At 46.8% G+C, this 27,982-nt stretch overlaps 1 protein-coding gene across 1 annotated transcript; it reads left to right on the plus strand.

Moving 5' to 3' along the window:
- The first annotated feature begins 408 nt into the window (after positions 1–408).
- METRNL (meteorin like, glial cell differentiation regulator) lies at positions 409–25,015 on the plus strand. The gene is made up of 4 exons (XM_027664122.1): positions 409–680; positions 6,327–6,715; positions 23,294–23,353; positions 24,045–25,015. The coding sequence occupies exons 1-4, from the start codon at positions 568–570 to the stop codon at positions 24,359–24,361; spliced, it is 879 nt and encodes a 292-aa protein (XP_027519923.1). The 5' UTR covers positions 409–567; the 3' UTR covers positions 24,362–25,015.
- The last annotated feature ends 2,967 nt before the right edge of the window (positions 25,016–27,982 follow it).

Raw genomic sequence — 27,982 nt, forward strand, 5'->3', positions numbered from 1 at the left:
CGGGATGGATATGTGTCCATGTGACACCCACGGATCCACCCCGGGACTGGATGCGGGTCGCTGCGGGCACCCACGGCCTCCCCCAGCGCAGAGGGCGCATCTCAGTGACTTTCCCAACCAAACGAAACCCTTTGGTACCACAGGGCATCATCCCTTTCCCCGGGCAGCCCGGGAGGGCCCAAGGCAGGGCAGGAGCGGAGCGGGATCTTCCCCCGGGCACCTACAGGGGGGCGAAGGGGCGAGCCCGGGACGGGCCGTGCCCGGGGGCGGCGGCGTTTCCCGATCCGGCGCCGCGTTTTGCCGGCGCAGCAAGTGCCGGAGGAGGAGGAGGAGCGGCGGGGGGAGCACGGGGGAGGAGGAGCCGGCGCTCGGCCGGGGCGCTCCCGCCCCTCAGCTGGGAGCCCGCAGCCAGCGGGTGCGAGCTGCAGAGCGGAGCGGGCGCCGCGCCGGGATGCGGGAGCCGGGCATGGGGTAGCCGCGCTCCCCAACCATGTAGGCGAGCCCCGGGCGCTGCGCCCATCGCTCCCCGCCGCCTGCACCCCGCGATCGCTCCGGGCCGGGGGGACCATGCGGAGCGCCCCGCTCGCCGCGCTCCTGCCGCTGCTCCTGGGGCTGCGGCTGCTGCTGGGCGGCGGAGCCGCGGCTCAGTACTCCAGCGACCTGTGCAACTGGAAGGGGAGGTGAGGCGGGAGCCCGGCGGGGAGCGGGGGATGCCGCGGCCATCGCCGCCCCCGCCCGCGGAAGAAGTTGGTGGCGAGCACAAAAGGGGGACCCTCCCGCTGCGGAGCCCGCCCGGGGCTCGGGGGCGGGAGCGGCACACGGCGGAGAGAGGGCTGGGGGCGGCTCTGCCTCCTCCCCGGCGGGCAGCCGGACCCTCCCGGGGGGAGGGATGGAGGGGCTGGGGCGGGATGGAGGGGCCGGGGCGGACTGGGCTCCCCTCGGCCCGGCGGCGGGATGGAGGGGCTGGGAGGGGGGGAAGGCGGTGCCAAGTCCGCAGCAAAGAAGTTTCTCTCCCCGCGACCATCTTCCCCGCGGCCCCAGCGCCCGGCACAGGCGGGAGGCGCGGGCTCGGGCAGCCCCGGCTCCGCTCTGCCCGCGATGGGTGCACCTGCGGAGCGCTCCCGCCGCAGCCGGGGCGGCCCTCCCCGGAGCTCCTGCTGGCCCCCAGCCCTTCTGCTCCCTTCCCTTCGCGCCGCAGCCTCCGGGGGTCACTCCCCGCTCCCGGGCGCTCGTCCCGCGGAGATGATGATGATGATGATGATGATGATGATGATGATGATGATGATGATGATGATGAGCCCCGGGAGCGGGGGCTGGCACAGCGGCCGCGCTCCTGATTTATTCTAATTGCACCGGTTGAGAAACCTCTCCAGTTCTCAAGTGTTTATCTCCCATATTATCTGTGCTTTAATTGCTTGTAATATGTTTAACGTGTGTGGTTGGGTCTGTGACCTTCTCCACTCTATATAGGTTTAAGAAAGCGACTCTGCTCAACCAGCAAGTGTTACTGGGTCAGACTTGAAGAGTGAAACGGTTCAATTCTAATATGCTGCTCAGATCTGACTTTCTGTAGCATAAAAGTTTGACCGACTTGTATCAGTAGGGTATTTTCGAACAGGGAAATTGTGGAGTGGGGAAACAGCTGGACTGACTTTCAACATCGTAATTTCTTATCTGTCACTGTCTGAAACTTGCATATGCTTGGTATTTTACTTTTTTTCTGGACCTTTCTTGACAATTGATGCGTAGTTAATTGCAGTAAATCTGCTTGAAGGCGAGTGTGTTTGACAGAGACCAAACTTTTTCGTTCTGTGGTAAAATCCTAACTGTATCATTTTGCTTTACCAGCCTCCCCCCACCAAAAAAACCAACCAACCAAAAAACCCTGTGCCTGCTTTCATCCCTGAGCATCCCAGCTGCAGGTACTTGCCTGGACCATACCACAAATACTGCAGCATATTTTTTAAAAGAATAGTGACAAACCCCTGAAATCCTGTCCTGTTTTGTCCTGTTCTCTTAGAGCAAGCAGTGACCACTCCTGTCACCTGAACAGGGCTGGAATAAGCAATGACTTGAGTATCCACTAAGGGGGTGATGCTTGGGGTGGAGGCAAAGTGAAATCTCATTTTCTGTAGCTGAGTCTGGGTGAACTGGCAATGGAAGCTCAGATTTACTCACCTGTTGCTCTCGTGAGCCAAAGTGGTGACAGCTTCATGATGATGCTGTTGGAAGTGCAGAGAAGGAAGAGAGCACAGTTCAGCCTGGATGGTTTCACTTGTGTGAGAGAGTTCCAGAGTCCAGGTGGATTGGAGTCTTGGGAGGGGATAAAGTAACCCAGGCTGACTTTGACCCTACTGGTAGCAAACAGGTGTTGTTAGAAATGCTGGCAGTCCTAAGGCCATTAAATATCATCTGCTTCCTCCTAAAAGAGAGCAGTTAAGAAGGAAAGAAAGTGATTTGCTGTACCAGTAAATACCATCTAATTAAATACTTGTGTGGATACTAATAGCTATGTGGCTTAGAAAGGATTTTTTTTTTTTTTGTATGGAATGTAATATTTTGAAGTCGTGATGCTTTTTTCCTTAACTGCTGGAAAATGCTGTGAATGCCAAAACATAGTCTTTCTTCCCACATTGAAGTCCTAGGTTGTCTTGTGCTGGTGGATTTGAGAGTCATGTCATCTCCTACAGTAAACCTGAAGTCCTTTTCTCACCTTTATGTACAAGTCTATATTACAAGAAACAATCTTAGAAACAGAATATTCTAAATATATTTTTCTTTTTTCCCCAGTAGCTTATGGAAAAGTGATGAGCTTATACCCCTGAGCAGGATGAAGAACTTTGCTAGGATTCCTATAGCTCTCCCTCATGCTTCCAGGGAAATCTGATGCAATGCACAGCTTGACACCTGCAATTTAAGTGCACTCAATAGGCCACAGCAGCATCTTAATAAATAGCTTGGCAGAGAGCTTCCAGGAAAGCTTTGTCCAGGAGAAAGCAGAAACCTCTCTGTACCGTGTGTCTGGTTATTACTTTTGCTGTAAGTTCAGGGTTTTGTGCTGCAATGACCTCTTGATGCTTTGGGCAAAAGTGGTTCAGTGACAGGCTGAGAATAAGCTGGGCTGGTGTGTTTGACTTTAGGCTGTAGAGAGAGAATTCAGCTCTGATGTGGCTGCTTTGTCTCCATTGATCTTGCCCTTGGTACTGGTGGATGCTCTGAGGAATTCTGGGTGCTCTCTAGGTTGTCATCTTTAATTAAAAACTCCAAGTTAGGATCAAAAGTTCCCTTCATTCACTGCAGTGTGCAGGGAGGACATGGGTGCTTTTAGGGCTCTTCAGCACATCTGTGATAGAATAAATAAAAATATAGCTTTTTTCTTTAAATGACACCTGTTGCACATTGCAGCATAACAGCTCTGCAGCAGTAACAGGTCTTTCAGGGCAAACATAAGGGGTGGCTGAAGCCAGAAAGGGAGACGAGTGAGGAGACAGATGCAGTGATTCAGGATGTCCTCATGGATTGGTATGAGGAACTAGTGCTTGTTAAGTAAGTCCCAACAAACAGCAGAGATTTAAAAGGGATGATGGATGGCTCATCCATCACTGTAACCATGAAACAGCTGCCTTGTCTCCTTGCCATATACTCTAAAAACCAAAAAACAAAACTCAAATGAGTTTGGGGGTGGAAAAAAAAGGCTCCTGGACCTCCATTACTGTATGGACGTGGTGTGTGTGACGCCTGTCTAGTGAGAACTAAACCTGGTGTTAATCCATCCCTGTGTGGTGACCTGTCATTTTGACTCAAAGCAAAGCGACGGGTTTTACTGGATGATGGTGGTTGCTGTTAAGCAATGTGAACATGTATTTTGAAATCTGCTTAAGTTTTGAGTCATCCTTTATTATAAGGCTTAATGTGTACAGGTACTTGTGCTTGATGTATCTGTCTAATGGCATCACTCTTGCCTGTGGGATATAATTGGCTTTCAGAAGATAATTTCAGAGTCCACCCTGTTTTTTGTTTGAACAGCGTGAACGTTTGAACAAAATTAATGCTAAGACTTTTTTTTTTTTTCCTCTGGCAGAAATTCACTGCCTCAGTGTTGTTGGGATCACTTGCAACAGCAGTTTCACTGCATGAGTTCAGAGTTTTGCCCCTGGTATCTTCCTTCTGTTTAAGCACTCGGGCTGGACTGTGCCAGTATAAGTCCTGCAAAACCTCTGCAGCTTCTTTTGGTGTCTTGATGTGTGAGGGTAACTTTCTGCCCCTTTGCTGAGGGATAAGCTTTACACTGTTTAATTTTACTTATTCACAGCTTGCACATAAACAGACTTCTGTGTTTTCTGTTGAGTGGCATCATGTGTGTGTTGTGCTGAAAACTGATTTTGTGGACCAGATGTGGATTTACAGTCAACTTGAAATATCCCATTGCAAGTTAAGTTTCCTGAATGTGTTAAGTACTACTGAATTTGAGGGCAAGAGACTAAAGGTTAAAAACTCGTCCCTCTTTTCTCCTCATCTGTGTTCTTGATGTGGCTTTCAAGATTATTCAAAAGCACATGTTTGAAGGCTCTATTGTTATTAAATATGACTTTTTTCTTTCTGAGCTTCCTCATGTAACCTCTATCAAGTGGGTCACACCAACAGTCACAATAATGAGTCACGTCAACAAGTAAATGCAAACCATATGTTAGTTGGTGTTTTTTTCCCTTTTACACATTGCTTCTAGTTAGTTTCTAAATGCTGACTTGAATTTAAAACTTGTTCAGCACCTGAATATATCTTTGGGATGAGGAACTCTGTATTTGGACGTTTCTGCTGAGGAGCCAGAAACTGATGTCATCACTTGCACTACACTAAAATATGTTTTTGCCACAGGTTTCCTGTGTAACCTCAGACGAGTCACTTAATCCTTTTTAATTATTTTTTCCCCCCATCTTGATTCATCTGCCTACAAGTGGGAATGTTGTGAAGCTTCCCAAAGTCCTGCAAAGCAGACCCATGAGCTGTGATGAAGAGTCTGGTTTTGGGTAGTGCTCTATAGGCACAGAATGTAAGATGCTTATGTTTGAGAACTGGGTACACAGCGTAGGAGGAGAAACAAGCTTGGTGGTGAAGTGGTTTGCTCATACTCACTTTATAGGTTTGTGACAGGACAGGGACTGGGACCAAAGGATTTATTCCTAGTGGCCCAAATACTGCAGCCAATAAACCAGGCTTCCCACAACTTGCTCTTCTGACTGGAGTGCCTGCAGTGCCAGTGCTTTGAGTCACCTCAGGTAAAGAACTGGTGGGGTTGGTCCAGCATCAGTGATGGGCAGCAAGGGTTGTTTAGAGCTGCCCTCAGCTTAGGCTGTGGGCAAGCAAGCCATGGGGATTTATTAGTCATCCTGCTTGCCCACAATGGTTTGCTCTCCTTTCACCAGGAGCTGGCCCTGGGACCCCCGTGTTGCTCTCCTGTCCCATCTCTGTGGTCTCTGTGAAATGACTGTTGGGGTGTTAATTTTTGCCCATGGTGCTGGGACTGATGGTGGCCCTGTGTCCCAGTGATAGTAAATGGCCACATATTCCCTTTTTTGGTGAACACCCATAGCTGTGTGTCTGCTTGTAGCCCATCGGGGCTGGACAGTAAAGTGATAAGATAAACCTCAGATTGGGAAGTAATGGGGGAACAAGTACCTACCAAAGAAAGCAGCACAGTTCAGTGCTTCCCCAGCTATGGCTGGGGACTGCAGTGTCTTTTCTCCTGACCTCCCAATTTGGAGTTTGGGGCTGCCCAGCTGGACCACAGGGTATCAGTAACACACAGAGCATTGCTTTGCTGCAGTTCACAGGGTGAGCTTGGCATCCCTCCCAGTTTCAGATCCATTGGGAATATAGACTTGGAAGGGGAACAAAGTACTTGGGAAAAGGTGGAGTCTGATCTGTGAAGCTGGAGAGCGTGCTGGTTTGAGCCACCACCAGGAAGGATTTGGGGTGTACGTGTTTTGTTGGTATGCACCGAGTCATTTGCCCCAGCTCAGCTGATGGGCAGTAACTGAGGCTGTAGTAATTTCATTGCTTTTGATCATGTGCTTATATCTTATTTAATTCTGAAGCCTATTACTAGTGGTTGGACTTATTCTTTTGGGAGATGATTTGAAGTTGTCCCATAACAATAAAACTGAAGTGTCGCAACAGACCTGCGTTGCTGAGCTGGATGAGCCAACACTTGGTGCTGTCCTGGGCTTCCTGCCTTTGTTGATGTGGGTCTTTGAAGGTTTGAGGTTATGACAGTCACGTTGCTGGTTCTGTCATTTCTCTAACTTTCTCTTTCTTTCTTCCCCCAGTGGCTTAACTCATGAGTCTCACAGGAAGGATGTTGAACAGGTCTACCTCCGCTGTTCCGAAGGGTCCATAGAGTGGATGTATCCCACGGGAGCACTCATAGTCAACCTGCGACCCAATATTTCACCTGCCTCTTACAAACATTTGACTGTTTGCATAAAGCCCTTCAAGGACTCTGCAGGAGCAAATATTTATTTGGAAAAAACTGGAGAACTGAAACTCTTGGTCCGAGACGGAGACCGCAGTCCCAGCAGAGTGTATTGCTTTGGCTACGACCAGGGGGGCCTGTTTGTGGAGGCCACTCCTCAGCAGGACATTAGCAGGAAGATCACAGGCTTCCAGTACGAATTGATGAGCAAGGGGATAGCAGCTGATTTGCACACAGCTTCTGGTGAGTTCCGGGGCATTGGTCATACTTCCACACGCTGCCTTGGATGCAGAACAGATGGCAGAGTGAGAGAGTGGGAGAGTGGTTGGGGCTGAGCTTCGTGTGCTTTTAAGGACATATTTTATAAACAGACTGTTGAGGAAGACTTGATTTTTTTTTTTGGTTTTGTGTTTGTTTTGTTGTTTTTTTGGGGGGCCGGTAGCATAGGCTAATAGCAATAGTTTGCTGAGGGCTACAATGTGAAGGATTTTCCCCTTGCAGGCATGGGATGAATCACAGGAGCTGGCTTTGCCCCACGCTGAACTCCAGCGTGAACTGGGCTTCCCAGCCTTGCTGTAACACTTTTCTAACTACTTTTTAACTCAGTTTTTAAGACCCCGCTGCATGTTTTGAATAATAAACATTTAAACAAGGAGGAACTCCTTTTCTGCGGGTTTTTTTTTTCCCCTTTGCAACTAGTGCTACTTGCTGACCTAATTATTGCTTTTTCTCTTTTTTTTTTTTTTTTTTAAACAAGGAAAATGGTGTGTTCCTTCCTCAGCTCTGTTTATTGCAGTCTCCTGAGCATTACTGTGCCGTGGCACTTCAACACCATGACAATACTTTTACAGGGCCAATGTTGTCTTCTCTCTCAACCATTATGAAAAGCAAGTTTTGTAGGGAGGAGTTTTATTTATAGCTTATAGGTAGGAGGAGTGGACCAACTGAAAGAGCTTACTAGCCTGTAAAGTCTGATACCAAATAGCATTTGGGAGCAATGGCTCTAGGTGTGACCTAATTGTGTTGATCAATTAGGCAGTTTGAAAAGGAAAAGGGGCATTTGTGGAGGATGACAGGGAGAAGGGGGAATTCCCTTTAGGTAGCTGGTATCTGGTTCATGCATCTCATCCATTCAGAATTGCCTCTAGCTTTTATCCCCAAAACCAAGGAGGGGAGATTCCCAGAATAGCCTGAGGAATAGCAGACCTAGGGTAGTTTGTCTCAAATGACTACACAGGTTTCAAGGTTTAGGTATTTTAAATGGGGAACCAGATTTGTGGCAATCAGATTTCTCCTTTGAAACGGTGGACTGCCTTCTCTCAAAAGAGTGAAGGGGAGGGGGAGAAGAGTCCTCACAGCACACTTGGGATGACTCAGCCCAGGGCCAAACCCTCACTGAGCGAGGCTGAGCAGCCCCAGTTTGTAGGCTGGGCAGGGCAGGTTCTGTGGTGCTGGTGCTTTGCCCGAGATGCTGCTTGATAAACAGTGGGGTCGTTAATTAAAGTGCAGCTCTTATCTCCCAGGCACTGCATCCCTCATCCTTCTCTGGGATAAGTGACTGCAGAACTCACTGCAGTCACTTATCCCATCCTCTCCCCTCCCCTGGCTCCCTTCCACAGCAGGACTCTGTCTCTGGGTGTTTGTGTATTTGTGCAGACTCGCCGCCCTGCCAGTGTTTGGATGTTGTCACGACAGCTTGGATGGGGCTTTATTTTTGTGCTGGACTGAGATGAGCAGTTCTAGTCTCAGTCAGACTGAGGGCAGGGCCGATGCAGTAACCCCAGCAACTGATAGGTGGCGGCTTTGCCATTAAAACAGAAAAAGATAAACACAAACATTCCAAATTTTAAGTCATCGTCTTCACTTTTGCCATGTTCACAACTAGTAGCTTGTTATCGAGGGTTCTGCTCTGCTTCTATATCACACAAAGTGGGGTATCTCTGCAGAGCTGCTTTCCCAGTAAGATCATTTATGCAAAGATGAATATGCTCTGCAGAATGTCAGCTATGTAGTAAAATTCCATTGCAGGAGACATTAAAAACGTTGTTTAATCAGTTATTTGGAGAATGTTCTCAGATTCAGTGCTTCTTTCTTTGACAGGCTATGAGGATGGAGACATGGGCAGTTTAGTGAGAAGTGACTCAAATTTACCAAGAAAAGTCATACTTCTTTTTTTCTCCAAAAAATTGAAATTGCTTTTGCATATAGTAAATGATATGAGAGAAACACTACTTGTCACTGCTGGGTTTAGTCTGCACACAGAGTTTCTCCTGACCTTTGCTAACATCAAGAGGATTTGCTGCTGACATCCTTTACCAGCACACGCCAGCACAAACTGCTGTGTTTTCAGAACTGAGTGCTCTTCTTTCCACATAAAATCTTGGAGGTTTTTAAAGCTGATGGGAGTGTCTTTCAGAGACTTTCAGAAGTCTGACTGAGGACTGAACCCAATTACAGCCCTCCTCTTTGATAGGCACATTAAATCACTTTTTTGTTGACTGCTGTATTTTCGGCTGTAACAGACACTGGTTGAATTTCAGTGCTGTCTTATGAAACAATGTGGTAGGGAATCTGCTCCACGCTCTTGAGTGTCTTGTTTGGCCAGAAGTAACTTTTTAATAGTTCATCAGCAGAGCCTTCAGGGCAAACTGGGGATCTCTATTGTATTTTAAATTATTTCTCTTGCCTTTTTTTGGATCCCCAAACTCTGAGGAGGGGCTGGGGGGGGGGGTTGAAAACACGATGCAAATGCCATACATGACTCTTTCCACTACTCATTTAGATGAGCACTTTTATTCTCCTATAAATATCTATATGTCTGGGGAAACTGCCAAATTGCTGCCTTGTGAGGCTTCCACAGAGCAATATATTTGAGGCTCTTTGCAGTTCGTGGACTTGCTTTCTTCTGGAGCTGCTTCTAGTTTTTCTGTGAAACCTCAGAAGAAATGCCCTTTGGAGAGCTGTTCATTTGGAGGGGAAGTTTACAATCAATTCACTGAAATCACTGGAGGTTTATCAGAGAGGAGGCTCAAGGCAGAGGCAAGTGCTGACCTTAAAGGAGTTGAAAACTGGGTTTAAGGTCCTGTATTTCTCTCTAACATTACCTCTGTCCCTTGGTCACAAACACAGCTTAAGGTGTTTTCTTGGCTGCTGCATGCTGGAAAAATGAGGCTGTTCCTGTCTCAGTTGCAGTTCGACAGAGTTCAGCAGAGCTGGCAGTAGGTGTGAAGAGATGACGAGAATGTGAGGTGCTGTTGTAGGTGGGGGCTGAGATGTGCTGGGCAGAGGAAGCTGCAGCGCTTCATCTGGTGGCAGAGGACTGAAAATTACAAATACTGCATTATTTTCTTGTGACTGCAGAGTGGGGAGATGATTATCATAAAAGACCCAGGTGTGGGGCTCAGTAATCCAGCCCTTTTCTTGTGCAATAACTACTCGCTAACAACTTCTCCCCACTTTCCCTAAATGCTGTGTTTGTTTCCTGGTGATAATTGTTGTACTCTGCCCTTGAGTTTACTCTCTCTTCCTAACCTGGCATCCCAGCTCTGATTAAAGGGTGTAAGTCATCTGTTTAATACTTTAATGACCTGTTGTGTCCTCGGAGGCCTGACATTGCAGGGTGCATCAGCAAATCAACAATGCTTGGCAGGGTGCCTGTGGTTTAATTAGAAAACCTCAAGTTTTATTAGTTTACAGCCATTCTTTCCCACTTAATCAGAGTCTAGCAAATAATTCAGCAGGTTCTGAATTGGCCTTTCCCTTTTCTTGGGAAGGTTGAATGACACAGGGCAGTCTTACAGTTTTCCAGATTTTGGTGGTTTAACCCTTTTCATGGCTCTGATTCTGCCTTACCACATTTTCTTAAGATTCCCTGGCTGTAGGAAGTATTTGTAATATCCTGAGAGGTTTTAATTCAGATTGCTGACATTTGGTGTGGGAAGCTTTTTACTGTGATAGCAGCAATCAGAAAAGCACATTTTTGGGGGGTTGTTTCTTAAGCTGGAAAGAGGATCAAAGGCAAGCAGGGCTTGTCACCATCTAATGGGAGTAGTCCCTAAGAAGGGTCACCTTGACAATTCAGGCATCTTGATGGGCGTGTTCTCCTCTTGATACCCAAAGTGATGGGTGACTGAAAGTGCTTTTGATTTCACATTAGGTTTTGGGTTGCACCCCTGTGTCACTGCCATCCACACTGACGGTCCATTAAGCAGCCAGGCTCTGAAGGTGTTTGCCCAGCTGAAGAACTGAGGCACTGTGACATTTTGGCCTGAGGCCAGTTGAGAATCAGCAGAACCTGTTTAAGTTGTTGAATTCTGTTGATTCTGATCTTTTCTGCTTGAGCTGGAAGAAAATACTCAGAATCTCTGCTATACTGGCAAGTAGACGGAGGTTTTGGCAAAAGTGTTGTTTGGCCATTATAGTTCCTAGAAGTTTCCTGAAGGTGATGACCCACACGAGCTTCTCAGCTGTAGTGGAGCATGTGCCAGGTCCAGGTCTGCCTCGCAGCACAGCAGGCTGCTTGGATTAAACTCCTGTGGGAAATGTGAAGGTCCCTTGAGAATCATTTGCTTTTTCAGTCCTTCAGCTTCTGCTCAACTACTGTGAAAGCAGAATCTGTACATTTGACCAAAGGTTTTGGAAGGGAAGGTGAATCCTCTTCCCCTGTCCCACCAAAGGACCTTTATTTTGTTACCTGAAGTCTGTGTTTCAAGGGTGTTGCATCAAGCTCTGGATCCAGCTTTGTGTAAGCTGTGTAGTTTGCTTTCCCCATTGCACTCATGGGGCTGTCTGTAATTTAGTTGTTAGAGCTCAGGAGGTAAATTGAAAGCCCTTTCATTACCCACCCGCTTTTGTGTAGCAAAGAAGTCAAACTTTAACAAAAATGTCCCTTTATCTTGATGGCATCTACTGACTTAGTGCAGCTTTAGTAGCTCTTTTATATATTTTCTTTTTTAATGCTGGGTACCTGTCTGAGAATATTAATAGGTAGGAGGTACAGCACTTGGGTGGGTATCTGAAAAACAAGGCAAAACTGGATAAATCCAGTTAAGTAATTAACAGTATTCAGCTATTTCCTGTATGCTGTTAATTCACTGGCCTGAGAAAACAGACTGGAAATTCAGAAAGCTCATAAGTATTTGGGCTATGCCAGTGTTTCTGCTAACAAATGGGTTTTTGAAGCACCCCTCTTAACTTTTGATCTTTATTGCAGTGTGGGTTTGGCAGAGGTGGAGCACCAATCTGCTGTATCTCTGCAGGTACCCTCCCAGAGAGAGCTCTTTTGTCATCCCAGTTCGTAGGATCCTAATCTCCCGCTTTTCTCCAGTTGCTCCCAAATATCCATTTTATTTATTTATTTTTTCTTTCTTGGAGGCTGAATGTGCTGCTCAGCTTTGTAATCTGAAGCAGCAGCTCATAGAATCACAGAATGGTTTGGACTGTGAGGGACCTTTAAAGACCGTCTGGTCCAAACCCCTGCAGTGAGCAGGGACATCTTTCACTAGACCAGGTTGCTCAGAGCCCCAGCCAAGCTGGCTTTGAATCTGTCCAGGGTTAGGGCATCCACCACTGCTCTGGGCAGCCTGTGCCAGCGTTATACCCTCACACTGGTGTGTTTTTCACTTCTTGTCAGAGTGGAAACCTCCTGGTTCCTGGAGGGAACCGCAAGGAGGAAGGCGCGGTCGGTGCCCACTGTGCTCGTCAGTGCCGTGGGCAGGAGAGGTGATGGAAAGGGGCACTTGGAACGCTTTAACTGAAAGTCCCTGTGACCTTTGTGCTTAGCACAGGTTCTGCTTGAGTCACCGTGACCATCTGAGATGTTGGCACTGCGTTATGTGGCAGGGTGGGAGCACCCCTGGGTGCTGTGGGGTTGGCTGGAGGGTTTGTTCTAACACACCCCATCTTGCTTGCTTTGTAGTTTTTTTCCCCTTGTTTTCCACAGAGGATAAAACTCTCATACCTCTCAGGGTTAAGCAGTGTTAGGAGGGCTGGAACTAGACGGTTTTAAGGTCCCTTCCAACCCAAACCATCCTGTGAGTCTATGATTGGCACAGAACGGGTTGATACCACACTCCTCCCATTGGGGTTTGCTGGTGAAATGCACAACGAGCAGCAGAGCAAAGTTGAGGGATCTGTCTAGAAGCCTGAGCACACCTTGCTCAGGGAGGCTCACTGTTGCACTTAAGGGTTTGCTGATTTAGTTGCCTTGTCTCTCTCTAAAAGATCAGCAGCAAGTTTTAAGAGAAAAACGTCGGAAAACAGCCTTTAATGCAGTTGTTCAAAATACACTTCAATTATCGGCCTTATAAGGGACCCTTCTGACACTCCTGGTTCAGGATACTTTATTTGCAAACGGTTTTTTGCAAGAGGCTCTGCCACAGTAACTTTGTCTTTGCCATAGTAAAAGGTGATACAAAACTTGGTGCAAAGTAACTACAAAAGTATAAACAGCATTCCCTAATCCTATACATATATAAAAAAGCACAGTTAAAGCTAGTTTTTGAGGGCATATCACTGAACTGGATGTCATGGGTCAGCATCTAACTGCATCAGGCTGGCTGCTGTGTTACACCACCTGGAGTGGGATTAATTTTGAGAAGCTGGAAACCTGCTCCAATTATTCATGTGCCTGAAGTGGTCAGGTTTGCAGTGAATGATTGACTGGGTGGGAGAGTTTGAAAGCAAAGTTTTAGAGTTTCTTCCTGTGTGAAGTGGTTTCAAAGTTCTGATGCTCGGGGAACGCAGACCCCCTTAGCTCGTCCTAAATCGAGCAAGGGTGGTGTTTTAGGGACCTGAGACTCACTAAGGTGAAAAATATTAGACTGGGAAGTCTTCACCTTAAAAGACCAACAAAATTGGAGGGATGCCCTAATTTAATCTCTCCTTCCCCCAAGACACTGGCTTTGCCAGCATCTCCTGCCCCTGCTCATCCTTTGATGCCAGCACAGGAGTTGGTTTTGCAGTGGGCAGAGGAGGTGACAATGGGGCTGCAGTGATAAATACACAGCTGCAGGGGAGAGGGGGAAGAAAATAGCTTATTTTTGCTAGACTGGCCACGAATGCCGTTAGCTTATTTCTCAACTCAGTGGGCAGTCAAAACCAATAAGCAGTCAGGTGTATTGTCCGGGCAGCTGGGGCTCCCTCGGCTCTGACCTTTCTGTACCGCCGAAGATGGTCCCACAAACAGAGCTGCAGTCCTGCAGAGTTGCCTGGCAGTCTTTAATAATGCTCTGTGCTTGCTCTGCAAAACTGTTTAGTTTGCTAATTCCTGAGGCTGTAGCTAAAGAAGGGATGGATGGGAGGGTGGGGGAAGTGCATTCCTCTTCCCACTTATTGAAACATAGGCCAAAGCTTTCCTGTCTTGGGGTCTTGATTTGCAGGACTGAAAACCTCTTTCACCTTAATCTGTGCTAGAAGCCAGAAAATATTCACTGTAATACTGCACAGATACTTGGAAGATACTCTGGACCTAAAGCTGTGGTGGAGGTTTAATACTTGGTATTAAGAAGCTGCTCCTGTGTAACACACAGGCTTGGCCAGTTCAGCTGTGCTGCTGGTTCGGATCTGTGGGAGGATTTTTTGGTATGGGTTGGGTGGGCACCCTCTGACTCCTATATGGGATTTGAGTCCTGCAATGGGCATAAACTCTGGTTTTCTGTATTGAAGCCCTGGGAGACTTGTGGTGATCCTCAGTGCTGGGATGTGCACATGGAGCCTGGCCTGGCTTTCCATGGCATCAACATCCACCCAGATCACCCTGTTTGTACAGGATACACCTCTGCCCCAGCAGAACTGTCAGTGGCCTTACACCAGCTTCATCTATCTGCAAGTGGATATGTGAAATTTAGGAGAAAAAACAAGTTCTTATGTAGAACAGGTGAATGCTCTTAATATGACCAAGAACTGTGTGCTGTTAAGTACAAAAAGGTGATGTATTGTAAAGCTTTTCCTGTTACAAATGGGAGACCTGAAGTAACTTTTTTATAGGTTAACTGAACAACCTTACAACATCTAGGCTCTGGCTGTGTGAGGTGTAGCCCTTCCACAGCCCTTCTCAAAAATAGCCTGATCAAATAAACATGGTTTTATAATAAAACCTGGCCTTGTTCCTCCAGAGCTCTCCCACATACCAAAAAGAATTTGATTTCTAGAAACAGGAAGGAGAAAGACCTTTGTGGATCTGAATGCACATACGCTGTTTTTTCCTTCTTTTTATTTCTTTCTCTTTTTTTTTTTTTTTTTTTAAAGACACTTAATCTTTGATCTGTCATTACTCCACTCTCAGGGTTTAACTTTAACCAACCACTTGTTACTTAATTCTATTCCCCTGCTCCATAGAAGTCATTAATGGACCGAACCGAAGGGGAGGGAGGGAGGGAAGGCTTTGTGTTCCTGGCAGGATTCCAGCCTGGCAGTAGGTGCTGGCTCCAGCCTCTCCTAAACCCCTGGCAGGGGCAGAAGGAAGTGCTTGGCTGCACCATTTCCCCAAGGCATGAGAGTAAAAAACACCTCACATTTTCATTTTCTGCCTCACAAGTACTTCATGACATCTCAGCTGAGTGCTGTGTTAGCTATTGGAGAAAAAGCCAAACAGGACATCAAAAATTTTCCTTATAACTTTATGTTTTTTGACTCGTGTGCGATTTTACGAGGCTTTGGAATGACATTTTCTTTAGAAGAAAGAAGAAATATTTTCGGAGTGTATTTTAGGAGGGGATGAGCCAAGCCGTAAATCTCTGTGGGTTCTGAGTCAGTGGAATATTTGCTTTGGTGCTGTGCTGTGGGGAGGTGGATGGGCAGCTCAGGGGTGCGATGCTGATGCTGCCTGTGCTGGCAGGTTCTTGTGGGGTGACAGGGAGAGAGATCCTGCCCCAACCCCTCCTCTGCTGGTCAGAGGGGATTAGAGGAGCCCCTCAACCATCTGGAGGCGCCTCTGACTTTCAGCAATTTGTCTGTCCTCATGTTTCCCATTCCTAATCCCCCTTGGGCAGCAGTGGTAGGTTTGAGGAAGGAGAGAGGTATTTTCTGTGAGATAAACAAATAGAGCTACTTTTTTATGGCTTTATAGTGGTGTTTGGTGCATGACCAGCAGGAGACATTCCCAGCAGTTACCTTGCTGCCAGCTTTTCCCTTTAACTGCAGTTAAAGAGGGAGAGAGGGAAAGCAAAGGAGTGGCAGATGTGCACACGTGCTGCTGGCACAGGAACAGGGGCTGGTGCAGTTGCAGAGACACTTCTCATTTGCTGGGCTCTGCTGCTGCACTGCAGAGAGAGGAATTTAACTGGGCATCTGATCTGCTGAGTGGGGCTTTTTGGACACAACATATTGCAGATTTGACTGTAACAGAGGGTTTTTACAGAGCTGTGATGCAATGGGTAAGAGTAGGAGCTGGGCTGGGAGCTGGCACTGATCCAGTCACTGCTCCTCACCCCAACTCTGGGGTTTGCCATGGAGGAGGAGGAGATGGGACAGAAAGAAGTGTCTTGAAGCCCTGTCACTTATGTTTTCTCCTGGATTGATGCTACTTATGCATAGACCTGGAGGTAGAGTTTAATAATGGCTAATGCTGCTTGAATAAAAACTGCTATGTGGAGTTTTCATTCTTTTTTTTCTCCCCGTTTTGTTTTAAATTTTAAACAAATGGCTGTTCGTGTTTCTAGCTGACCTTTCAGCTCATTTGTTAGAATGGGTGCTGCATCTTGGAACAGCAAAAAGGCATCAACTCTGCAATCCCAAAGGATCCTTATGTGCTCTGTAGCTGCTGAGCCAAGTTTCAATTCGAAAGCCTTTCCAAATGGAGCTTGCCTAGTACCAAATCTCTTCCTCACATTGTTTACACAAATAGTGCATCTTTGGTACTTAAGGACTTAAATACCCTCTTGGAAGATGTTTCTGTGAAAAGATAAATTTCTGGTTTATGGTCTCTTGTCTTAACATTTCTCAGAACACAAAGGTCATCACATGCTAATGGTGAGGTTCACAGTATGCTTTTTTTATTCTTTCTTTGTAGGAAGGAAGTGGTATTAATTCAATTGTCTTGGCACAGTCTGTGCCACAGCCTACCAAAGTCTGCATTTCATTAAATTTAGATGCAGGTTTAAATTGTTCTTGGGCAGTGTCTCTGTTTTCAAGTTACTTCTGGAAACTTGTACATAAATGCAAGTTGAACTGAGTGTTAGAAACGAGCTAAGGCAAGGAATGGGAGTTGACACTTCCTTTTGTGAAGAGGTAAAAGCACCACTATCCCTTCTGCACATGGAGGGGTCAGGGGAGGATGTCCATTGTAGCATCATCATCTTGGTCCAGCTGCTCAATCACCATCTGTTCCTGTACCAAATCTGGGATGTGTTGAGGCTGTAGAAGGGAATCTGAATTCTGTGTCTGTGCTCATGGTCCTTGTTATGACCTGCCTCTTCTGCTCAGCACAGGGGCTCAGATTAACTTTCTAGCAAATATGGGGAAGGACACTTCTGCTTTTAGAGGACCACTAAACTCTCTCAGTATGTAATTTATAACATTAACCTTCTATTCACTGAAGAAGCACAATCTCTCATTGCAGCCTCCCAGCGCCTAAAGAGGGCTTATAAAAACAAAGGGAGTGAGTTTTTTATGTGGGCAGATAGGACAAGGGGATATGGTTTTACACTAAAAGAGGGAAGCTTTAGCTTAGATGTTAGGAAGAAATGTTTTATTTGGAGGGTGGGGAGGCCCTGGCATAGGTTGCCCAGAGAAGCTGTGGCTGCCCCATCCTTTGAAGTGTTCAAGGCCAGGTTGGATGGGGCTTGGAGCAACCTGAAAAATGTTCCTGTTCCTGGCAGGGGATGGAACCAAATAATCTTTAAGGTCCCTTCCAGCCCAAGCTGTTTGTGATTCTGTGGAATTCTGAGGCTTGTTGATCCAGAGGACTGGGAGCAGCACAAGCCCAACTCTCCTGTTTGCTCTCTCACTGGACGTTTTCCTACTGACACGCTGGAAAAAGTGCAGTGCTTGCAGAAAGCCCTGTAATCCTACCCCATCCGAAGACAGGAAAACCTTGTAAAACCAAAGAGTGATGAGAGAGCTCCTCTGTGTGTTGTGACGGCCTGTCAGTAACTTCCAGCCCAGCTGTGGAGATGCTCAGTGTCTTCTGGGCCCCTTTTCCCTCTCTGGGACTGCAGGTATTGTGTGAGATGCAGGTGTGCTGGGTGCAGCTCTGCTGGCCTCAGCTCCCAGCCAGCACTTCATCTCCAGTACGAGAGGCACTGACAGTGCAGATGCATTGATGTCATTTGGGTGGTGTTTCGGTGCGGGGGTTGTGAGGGTTTTGAGGTTGAGTGTTGTTTTGGCTTGCTCAGGAAGAGCTTTCTGAGGGGGTGAGGAAAGTCGAGGTGTATCTAGAAAGGAGAAGACTAGTCACAACCTGGTAAGCCAGAGTGGTTGTCAGATTCTTGCCCACCTCCACTGCAAAGCAGCAGGTCTTTTTGTTTGGGATATAAGCTGTGAGAGGTTTGTTTCTTGGAAGAAATGTTGCTTCTTCAGAGAGGAAGCCCAGGCATACGTAGGAAAAAATAATTACAAGGATTTATTCTACTTTATAATTAGTTAAAGAAGGATCAGGGCAAGATTTATTTTTTTTCTTGCTCATATGATGTTTGCCCTTAAACTCTTGTCTCCCAGATAAATCATTGGTCCAGTAATCAGTTGAGACATAGTCATTTCTGCTTAGGACTCAGAAATGATGGAGAAATGCACCATCACTGGAGAAACCACATGTCTATTTTTATAATCTGCTCTCAGAAGTCTGTACTGTGTGTTTCCAGGAAGGAGACTCATCCTATGATGCCCTTTCCAGTAGGGTGCTGCCAGCAAGAGGTGCCAATTAGAGAGCTGCCAGCAAGAATTTGAAAGATGTGGGTGGGTTTCTTTGTTCCATATGAACTAATGCTGATGTCAGTCTGAGCTTCCATCCAAGAGATGTGTCTGGGACCCCACACCAGTACTGGAGGTGCTGCAGTACAGGCTTGGCTTAAATCAACCTGGGCTGCAACAAGACCCATCTGAATGTCATGAAGAGAAAAGGCTACTTGTTTTAAACAAAAGATTTAAGCTTAGAACTAACAGAAAACAAGCTTCAACTCTGCCTGGGCCTCCTCTGTGGCTTTTGGTACTTAAAAGGTCTGATTGCTCTTCAAAGGGTTATTCAGAAGTACCAGGGTGTGGGTGATGTGTGCCACGGGCAACTGGAAGCTCAGATAAAGAGCTCAGTGTTTCCCTCCCCCACCATCCACACCTCCACCACACCGCAGGCACCCTCTCCTTCACCAAACCGAAGGGTATTCCTCGGTGCAGCGGTTTTCTGCAATTGCTTTGTGTTAAACATTTTCACTTCTGCTTAAAGGGTGTCTTCTCTTCCTCTGTGCTCGCTGCCGGCGCGGGGGGTGGATGTTCAGCGCAGCCCACCCGGGGACAGAGGATGGAGAAGGGCTTTTGGGCTCACTAAGTGGAGTTTTGGTGTTTTGGGCTCACTAAATGGAGTTTAGGGACCTGCAGCCTGGCTTGCCTGGTGTTCTTGAGAGATATGAGGTTGTGGAGCTCCTTGAGAAAATTAGGACAGGCAGAGGAGGCTTCTTGCTTATGGGTTGGGAGCTGGTTTAGGGGTAAGGTGAGGTCAGTCAGACCCATGGGTGGCTGTTGAAACACAAATGTTTCAAAAGAGGATCAGGCCCCTTCATGTGGTTTCTGTGACGCCTGCAGCCAGAGCCAGCACGTCTCTGGCTGGATGTGTCCTGCAGGGAGCTGTCATCCTAAACCACAACGATGGTCCTTCTGTAACCCCCACCTCCTCCTCTCCGAGGAAAGGAAAGGAGGGTTGCGTGCGAATGTCACAAACCAAAGGAGGAAGGACTGGAGCTGTGTGTGTGAGCTGAGACAGGACAGCAACACCACCCACCGTGCTCGAGGCAGAGATCTGTGCTAAACTGCAGCACTAAAGGTGTGCTTAAATCCATCCCCAGTATTGGAGAAAATCCTTTCTGGACACCCCAACTGTGATGCTGGCTGAGCTGGGCACCACCTGGGGCTCATGGCAGCTCCTCAGGGCACGTCCCTCTCTCTTCCTGAGCGTTTCTGCCTCCCTGAGGAGAGGTCCAGGAGAGGACCAGCAAAGTGTTTGACAAAGCTGTTGGCCAACAAGTGCAGTCTATTGTTAGCACCACCACGTCCTCCTCAGTAACATCAGGTTCAGAGGGCAAATCGCTCAAAGCAGCTGGGACATGACTGCTGGCTTGTGAGGAATGATGTAATTACATCTCCCTCTGCGGGGAGGTGAATAGAGAGGCCTTTGGAGGCACTGGACTGGGGGGGTGGAGGGAGAGGGCTGCCTCAGGTTACTTCAGGTCAGGATACTGTCAAAATCCATCAAAGGCATTCCCAGGAGAGTCGGCAGCCGACGTGCACAATGCAGGCTTTATGCCACCGGTGGTGGAGTTGAGTTATAGGCATCTGGGCTTTAGAGGGCTTCAATAAAATGTTGCTTTTCTCTCTCTTTTTTTTTTTCCCCCCTTCCCCTGCTGCTGTATGAATTAAGGCTCTTTGGCTTATCGAGTTAAAAGGAATTAGAGCAGCTGACGTTGATATTGTTGTTGTTGCAAGTTCATAGACTTGCTTTTGGACGCGAGAACCTGGGCAGCCCTCGAGATGTCCCCGGGGAGTCGGGACTGGGCAAACACAAACACAGCCGCCTTGTTTAGTGACCGGGCCCGTTTCCCCAGAAAATGAGCATCTTCACCTGCTGTGCACGGCTGAAGTGCTTTTCCTGGTTTTCTTTTTTTAGTTAGAAGGATGCTTCCCGTTAGAGGTGTGTGTGTTGTTTTGACCCACGGATGGAGGGAAGCACCTGCTGCCCGATCCAGAGGGAATGAGCTGAAACTGCTGCTCAAGTCCCAAACTTGTGCCATAAACACGCAGGCTCCTTCCTGGCTGGGATTCAAAAGAAAGTGTAGGCATTGCCACCTCCTAAGGATTTTGTTTCTTTTATGAGCCTGGATAGGAATGAAGCTTTGATTGTAGCCAGTGGATGTTATTTGCTTTTTAATGGTCCATTTACCTCGGCAGTAATCCTTCCACTCGCTTTCCATCTGTGCTTGCATACCTTGTTTTTGCCACTTGTGAGATCTATTTGATACTCTGTGAATGCAGATGTGGGAGTTGTTCCACAGAAGAGGATTTCTGGTTTTCATCTGTCTGGTGTTGCAGTGATGGGTGGTGGAAAATGGTTGTTAAAGGAGCTCACATGCCACCACACTGCTGTGAGTCAGCTGGATCTGAAGCAGGTTTTAAGCAATGATCTAGTGTGAGCAATGCCGAGCACTTTTAATTTCCTCTTGCATTTAAAAGGCTGCAGGATTTTGCCTAGGGTCCACAATTACAATGATTTGATTCTGTGTATACATGGAGATTTGTTCATTTGATTTATTACAGTGTCAGTCTATTTAAATGGAAGGAACCACTTTTAAAGTATTCTGTTTTTCATCTTTTATGCTGTTGCTTGTGTTGCTCTCCTTTGGAGAACAGAAGTGCCTTAGTCATCTTGGTGTTTTCAATTTTCCAATGGGGTTGGATGAACTACAGAGATGTCTGGTCTAAACCAAGGCTGTTTTCACTCAGACTTAAAAAGGCTGAGATGCCTTTTTATTATTAGGTCTTCGCAGAGCAAAATATATGAAATCCAACTGGATTTTGAAGATGTCTGTCAGCTGTGCTTTGTTTTGGAGCTTCTATCCATGTGGAAATGCTGTAAGATTCACACAGGTTTGCAGATTCCCTCCATTTGATTAATCCAAGTCAGGTCTTGATTTGGACAGAGGGAGGCTGGGGAAGAGGGACATTTCCCCTGGATGGATTCAGTCGATGCCATGAATGAAACAACTCCATAGTAGGATGTTTTGTGATTAATACACTAAAACTTGCCCAGAGAACTGGTGGAATCACCGTTCCTGGAAGTGTTCAAATTCCGTGTGGATGTGGCACTTGTGGACATGGTTTAGTGGTGAGCACAGTGGTGATGGGTTAGTGGTTGGACTCGATGATCTTAGAAGTCTTTTCCAACCTAAATTGTTCTGTTATTCTAGTAAAATTTTCTCTGTCAGACATTTGGTCTCACCACTGATCAAAATCTCTTTGAGTCTAAAAGTCAAAATATCTTTAGCCTGAATTTATTCTGGTACTCCATTTAGGTTGAGGCTTCATCTGGTTCTGCATTTCTCATTATATTGAATGTTTCCAAAAAAGAGACCTGAAACAGTATGTGGGGAAAGAAGGACAGGAAAGGCTGACTTTGTTCCTAAGGGCCCTGAAGGCATTCAGAGAAAACAGAAATGCCAATTGATCCAGATGCTATTTTGCCTATTCCTTGTCATTTCTTTTGGAACTTTTTAACCTCCTTGAATTATTCCTTCAAATACCCCTGCCCAGAAATGTGCATTTTACATTCCCTTTAATCCTATTAAACAGTGTGTTACACTGTGTATTAATCATCTGACTGGAGCAAATCTGGTGGATTTGGTTCAATAATCCTTCTTTCTGGATCACTGCTTTCCTGGGACCTTGGAAAAAATAAGAGATTTGCCATGTCTTATGTTAGAGTGGCTTGTGCTGACAGAGGAGCATCAGAGGCACCAGCTGCACGTTGTGTAGACAAGTTTAAATCTACTTCTTAGGGCAGTGGATAAACTTCTCTGGGAAGCAGGTGGGGGTGAGAGGAAGGGCGTGACAATTTTGGGAATCTGGTAACTGTTTTCAGATGTTGAGGTTCAAAAACTGATTTTTTTTTTAGGAGTGGGGAGAAGTGGGGTTTGAAGATTCAGTTTGGGGTTTGATGGTGGAATGTGTGATGGAATCAGCTGCAGCTCCAGGGCTTCGCCTCACCTCCAGTGGAAGCCCTGCTTTGCTGTAGTTCTGTGCCTGTGCTGATCCAGGGTCTCCATTTTTCTGACTGATGTGTTGAGATGACACCAAGTGACAGACAAGGGCTCTGATCCTTGTGCCACCGTGGACAGACTCACTGAGCATCCCCAGGCAGGGCAGACCTTGATAGTAAGCAAATTCCTGAACTCAACAGGGTATTATAGAAACATCTGTATTGCAACTACAGCACCTTCTCCTCAGAAATATCTGGCTGAGTACAAAGAGGAGCCACATTCTTGCATTGATTAGATTAGTGCAGATATCCAAATGTTTCCAGCAGTACAGGAAATGGTCTTTGTGCTGCTTGAGCTCGAACAGATATCGAACAGATATCGGGCTCGAGTTTCCGCTTTGCCTCAACGCCCTCCAACACATGCATTGGGGTTTTTTCCTCCCCTCTTTGCCCCCCCCACTCTGTAACCTCCTGGATCTTTGATGTGGTGATGACTAAATGGCTGTGAAATAGCCCAACAACACTGGATAGAAACTGTAAAACAGAAGCTTTGCCATCAAAATATAAAAGACATATGATCTTATATTAAGCCTTTGAGAGTGTTGAATTTACAGCAGAGCACCCTGCAAATGCACCAAGTATCAAAATATATTTTGCATAAGCACAGTGAGTGTGTGGGGTGTTTGCTACACAATATATCCTAGCAGGACTGGTAAAGGGAACCATATTCGTGCCTAGGTACAGAAATCTCACGGGGACTTTAGAGTTAACCCCCACCTCTTGTAGTGGTATTGATGTCTGACAGGCCTTTAAACTGCTTGTCTCTGTGGTGTGTGTATGTGTGTTGCCACATTTTTGGTTAATTTAAATGGTTTATTTATTTACTATTGTCTAGTCCTTTGCTAATTCTGACCCTTCCTCTCCAGCTCCCTGCCGACCATGCAGCGACACAGAGGTTCTCTTGGCTGTCTGCACTAGTGATTTTGGTGAGTTGTTGCTTCCCCCTAATGCCAATGTGACATCCATAAACACCAATGGACACCTCCTTACCCTTGGCAACCTGCACTGGCAGTAAATGTGGTCTAAGGGAGTGCATGGAAGAGGGAGGAGGACGTGGTTTGAAGGACCTCAAAACCATCTACCATCTGCCCAGCTGGCACTTCCCCAGGGTGGACAGAGGGATCCAGCAACCACAATAAAAGTAGAAGTTCAAGGACTTGGGTGCATCTAGGAGAGGCCTTTATTTGCTGCCCTACAGTGTTGGCTGACTGCTGACAAAAGACCAAAAGTTTCAATAATTGTCTGTGCTTCCCTTTTTAAAGGGGAAATTAATATTAGCTGGTATCTGTGATGGCTGGAGAACAGAAAGTAAGTTGTCAGGGAGCATTCAGCTTATTGTTGGAACTCTTCATCATGATTAATGCTGTTTTTCTAATGTAATTATTTCTCTGTTTATATTTAATATATATAGGTGCCGTTTGCTGGACAGGTTACAAATATAAACTATAACAAATGCAAATATATACTGGAGGTTACTGGATAATCTTGACTCTAAAAATAACAAAGGACCAAAACTGGGGCTTCCGTGGTGAAGTCAGTCCCCCTGGTTGCACAGGGCTGAGTTTGGATGAGGGTTTTCCAGAGTAATTAATCCTTAAATATTTTCTCTCTCTCCAGTGATCAGAGGCTCCATTCAAAACGTAACGAACGAGGCAGAAGAGCAGGAATCCATCATTCATGTTGGTGTCAACAAACTGTACAGGCAGAAGAGCAAAGTCTTTCAGCTGACAGGGGAGAATGGGAACTGGAGAGGACAAATAAAGACCTTGCTGGAGTGTGGGGTGAAGCCAGGAGATGGAGATTTCCTTTTCACGGGACGTATGCACTTTGGGGAGGCCAGGTTAGGCTGTGCCCCTCGTTTCAAAGACTTCCAAAGGATGTACAAAGAGGCAAAAGACAAAGGGCTAAACCCATGTGAAATTGGCCCAGATTGAACCCCCCTGTTTGGCTGAAGGTCGCTTTTAGCGCTTGGCCAGGAATATTTCCTGGTCACAGTGAGAACTCTGAAGAAAACTGGGAACTGAGAGGCTGGACAGATCTGGAGGGCAGGAGAGACCCCACAGGACACCCACAACCTGCTCATAGACTAATGGAAGCAACAGAGGTACGAGCTCAGAAGGCTGCCAAGCAAGCAAGGCTGGATTTTTAACCAATCTTGTCCATATGAATTAAGTTATTATATTTTTTTAGTGACTTCCTTAGGAAAACAAACAAAGAAAAAACTCCCACGTCTTAATAAAAAAAACCCAAATGAAAGCCAAGATGCCTTTGTATCTTTTTAATACTAATTTTTAAAAATGTCTTAAGCTGATGTAGCATTTGGTATGGTGTATTCTGTATAAATGGCCAAGAATGTGATAGAGCACGGTAAAACATCTTAACATGGATGCTTTGTAAAAAGCTTGGTGTACAATTCAAAGTTGTTTCTTATGACAGAAATTTATGGAGCCAAACTCTTATGTGTGTGTGTGTGTTCTTTTTTTTTTTTTTTATTTGAAAGAATGTACAATCGCCGCCTGCAATTTTTTTTTTTTGTCCAGGCTGGCAAATTCTTTCCATTCCAGAGAAATAAAGGTCCCTGGATTTGACACATGCTGTTTAAAATCTTTATTTTTTTCCTCCTCTGTCAGGCTGATCTCGGCCAGTCCAGATGTGCTCAGAGATCAGCTCTGGGCTGCTCGCTTGTTTTGTGGCTTCTCTGAGCAGAACCAGAGTTCCTGTGAGGCTTTAGAAACCACAGTGTTTTTCAAAGGGGAAGCAGGAGCTATTTTTGGAGATTTTTAGACATGTGTCCAGGCAAGGCTTTAAGTGTTCTTCTCTCTGATGCCGATGGCGTTATTTTGGGAATGGCTCCAAAGAGCAGGCTGCCCCTTCATGTTCAGCTTGAAGCTTTCATTTGTGCTGGCTGGCAGCTTGGCACGAGGGGGATGTTCGTGCCTGTGAGTCCCAGGGGACAGGACCAGGCCACCTTATAAAAAATAAACACTTTAATAAGGGTGGGCCACTCCTGCAGGCAGTGTCCTGTGGGAGGTACAGGAGCTCTCCCGCCCTGTTCATTCCCACTGTTCCCTATAGCCTGCAATGCCTCACTCTTATGGTGCCTTCACAGGGATTTTAACCTCCTGCCCACGTTTGTTCTTCAGCACTTTCTACTGCTCTAACTTTTGTTTTAGGCCATCAGGTTCTTTCAATAAAAAGTTTCCACTTAGTGACTCTTTCTACCTCATCCCTCATCTCGCCTTCATGTGACTGGGTTCTGAGGTTCAGGGAGGGCTTCTGGAGCAGCTCAGGGGATGCAGGAAGGTCTGAGATGGATGGGATGGATGGGATAAGTGTTCCATGACACTTATCAGGGATAAAAACCCCAAGGTTGTACCAAAATACTGTCCTGTAGTGAGACCAAAATCCCTCTGCAAGAGTTTCTGCAGACTCCTCTCAGCAGAATTCATTCTGTGGGCCTGTGGGAGAAGAGTTTCTTTTGGCTGTGCTAACCTGATCCTAAAAGGCTCCAGGACACTGTGACTATTTCAGCAAAGACCTCTAAACCCCATTTAGCACCCACCTATCTGCTGCTTTGACCCCAACTGCCTTCCAGCCTCCTGTAAGCAAAGCCCCAAACCCAGCAGCCTGTTCTGTGCAGTTCAACGTTCCTCCTGTCCTAACTGGGGTTTTAAGAGAAGTGGGACAGGACCAGTAAGAGGTAAAATGGTTCACTCCTTGTCTTCAGCCTGCCCCAACCCCTCTCTGTGGCCTTGCTTCCACTTCAGGGATCTCAACCCAGCCTTTTGTAGGCTTTTAAAAATGATTTTGTGGTTTAGTGCTGAGATAACTCCCGAGCACATCTGAGGGAGCATTTCAGAAGCCCTGTACCTCACCTCTCCTCTCCTGCTGTGTTTCATAGGCTTTTTCCAGCAGAGAGGGAGTGCTGGCAGGATGAGGAGAGAAGAACAACGTGTTCCTGGAATTGCCTCCAACCTGCCCACTCTCCTCTTCCTCTGTGAGGCCGCGTGAGTGAGGGGAAGAGGCCGAATTAAATGTTCAGCCAGTGTTTGGGAGGACAGTGCAAGCAAAATATAAAGTCAGGGAGGCTTTGGCCCTGGAGTTTCACCTTTGGCTGCAGTCTGATTCTTATGGCAGTTTAAATTGTTTGTAGACTTTATTTTAAATACCCTTTGCACTACACTTGGAGCCAAAGCCACTGAATTAGTGTCCCTTTTTACAGCAGTGGCTGGTTTGCTTGCCTTCCCCCACCTCCACTGGTGTTAGTCCCTATTCCCAGCTGCCTAGAAATCCTTGGCAGGAGAGGAGATATCACCCTGCAGATTTTTGCTCTGCCTCAGCTCCACAATTGCTGAGTTGCAGTGCTGGATGCTCCGGAGCTGCTACGTGTCCATCGCACCTTGCACGTCCACAGCTTCAGAGCCTTGGAGGGAGTGCCTGGATGAGCAACAGCTTTGCTCAGAGCCCAGTCCTTTGATCAAAGTGGCAATAAGGACTTGCTCTGCAGCTTTCCTTGTCCCTGCCTTGAGCCTGACTCCCCTGCAGCACCACAGCTTGGCTGATGTGTGTCATCCCCAGCCACTCATCCTTAATTGCAGGACTCGCTCCGGCCCCAGGACCTGGTGCCACATCTCCAAATAGCCTGGTGTGCTTTGTACAGAGGGAGGTTAATGGAGGGATTCCACCCACTGCCCTAAAATCCAGCTCCCAAAGGCTCACCCTTAAGTCTTTGAAAGACGATTACAGCTTGACCTGTCTGGCAGTGGAGTTGGGGATGGAAGGGATGGATTAAAAATGACTGCTCACATGTGCTGACTCCACAGTAATGAAGAGCAAATGGCATATTGATGCAGTGTTATGTGAGGACATGCTTGTTGCCACCTAATGAAAGGCCTTGGCTGAAGGTGACTCAGGACAGAGGTGGAGCAGGTGCTTGCAAAGCATTGCTCTTCTTACCACTGCAGCTCTCTGAAGATGAAGGGCTTTCTCTTGATACCTAATTAACACAATTGAGTTCCTCTTAAAAGCAGCAGACCGACTTATCTGTTCCTAAGGAAGCAGAACTAATGAACTTGAATTGCCACTGTTAGACCCCCCTCCACTTGGGCAACACTACCCATAAATAGGCACGAGGCATCTGCTGTGTTCTTGCCTCTGATAAGTGTGTGGTTTGGGCTGTTGGTGAAAACACTTTCCATGGTAACCCTCTACTTCTCTGATTTTCCACGAGCCCACTGATGAACTAAGTCACCGCCCAGGTATGAGCCACCCAGAGCTTGCTGTGGTGACAAATAAGTGGGTTGGGAAAATTGTGTGGGTATCTACAGGGTCTGTTTGAGGTCTATCAGATGCTGCCTGCCTGGGGGAAAGTTTGCCTTCTTCATCCTGTGGAGAGACAGGGTCATCTCTTCTCCAAACACCACGACCTCAGTGCTGTGTGTGGAGAGGAGCAGGGTTGCCACACTTGGTCTGCCTCCAGCTGGGCCAGAAGATTTGGATTAGATCACCTGCTTGCTTCTCTTTCAGGACCAACAGGCCATTTTCCCCCAAGCTAT

The sequence above is a fragment of the Corapipo altera genome, unplaced genomic scaffold, assembly GCF_003945725.1.
Source record: "Corapipo altera isolate COAL_440 unplaced genomic scaffold, ASM394572v1 122, whole genome shotgun sequence".
In the NCBI taxonomy this organism is placed as follows: domain Eukaryota; kingdom Metazoa; phylum Chordata; class Aves; order Passeriformes; family Pipridae; genus Corapipo; species Corapipo altera.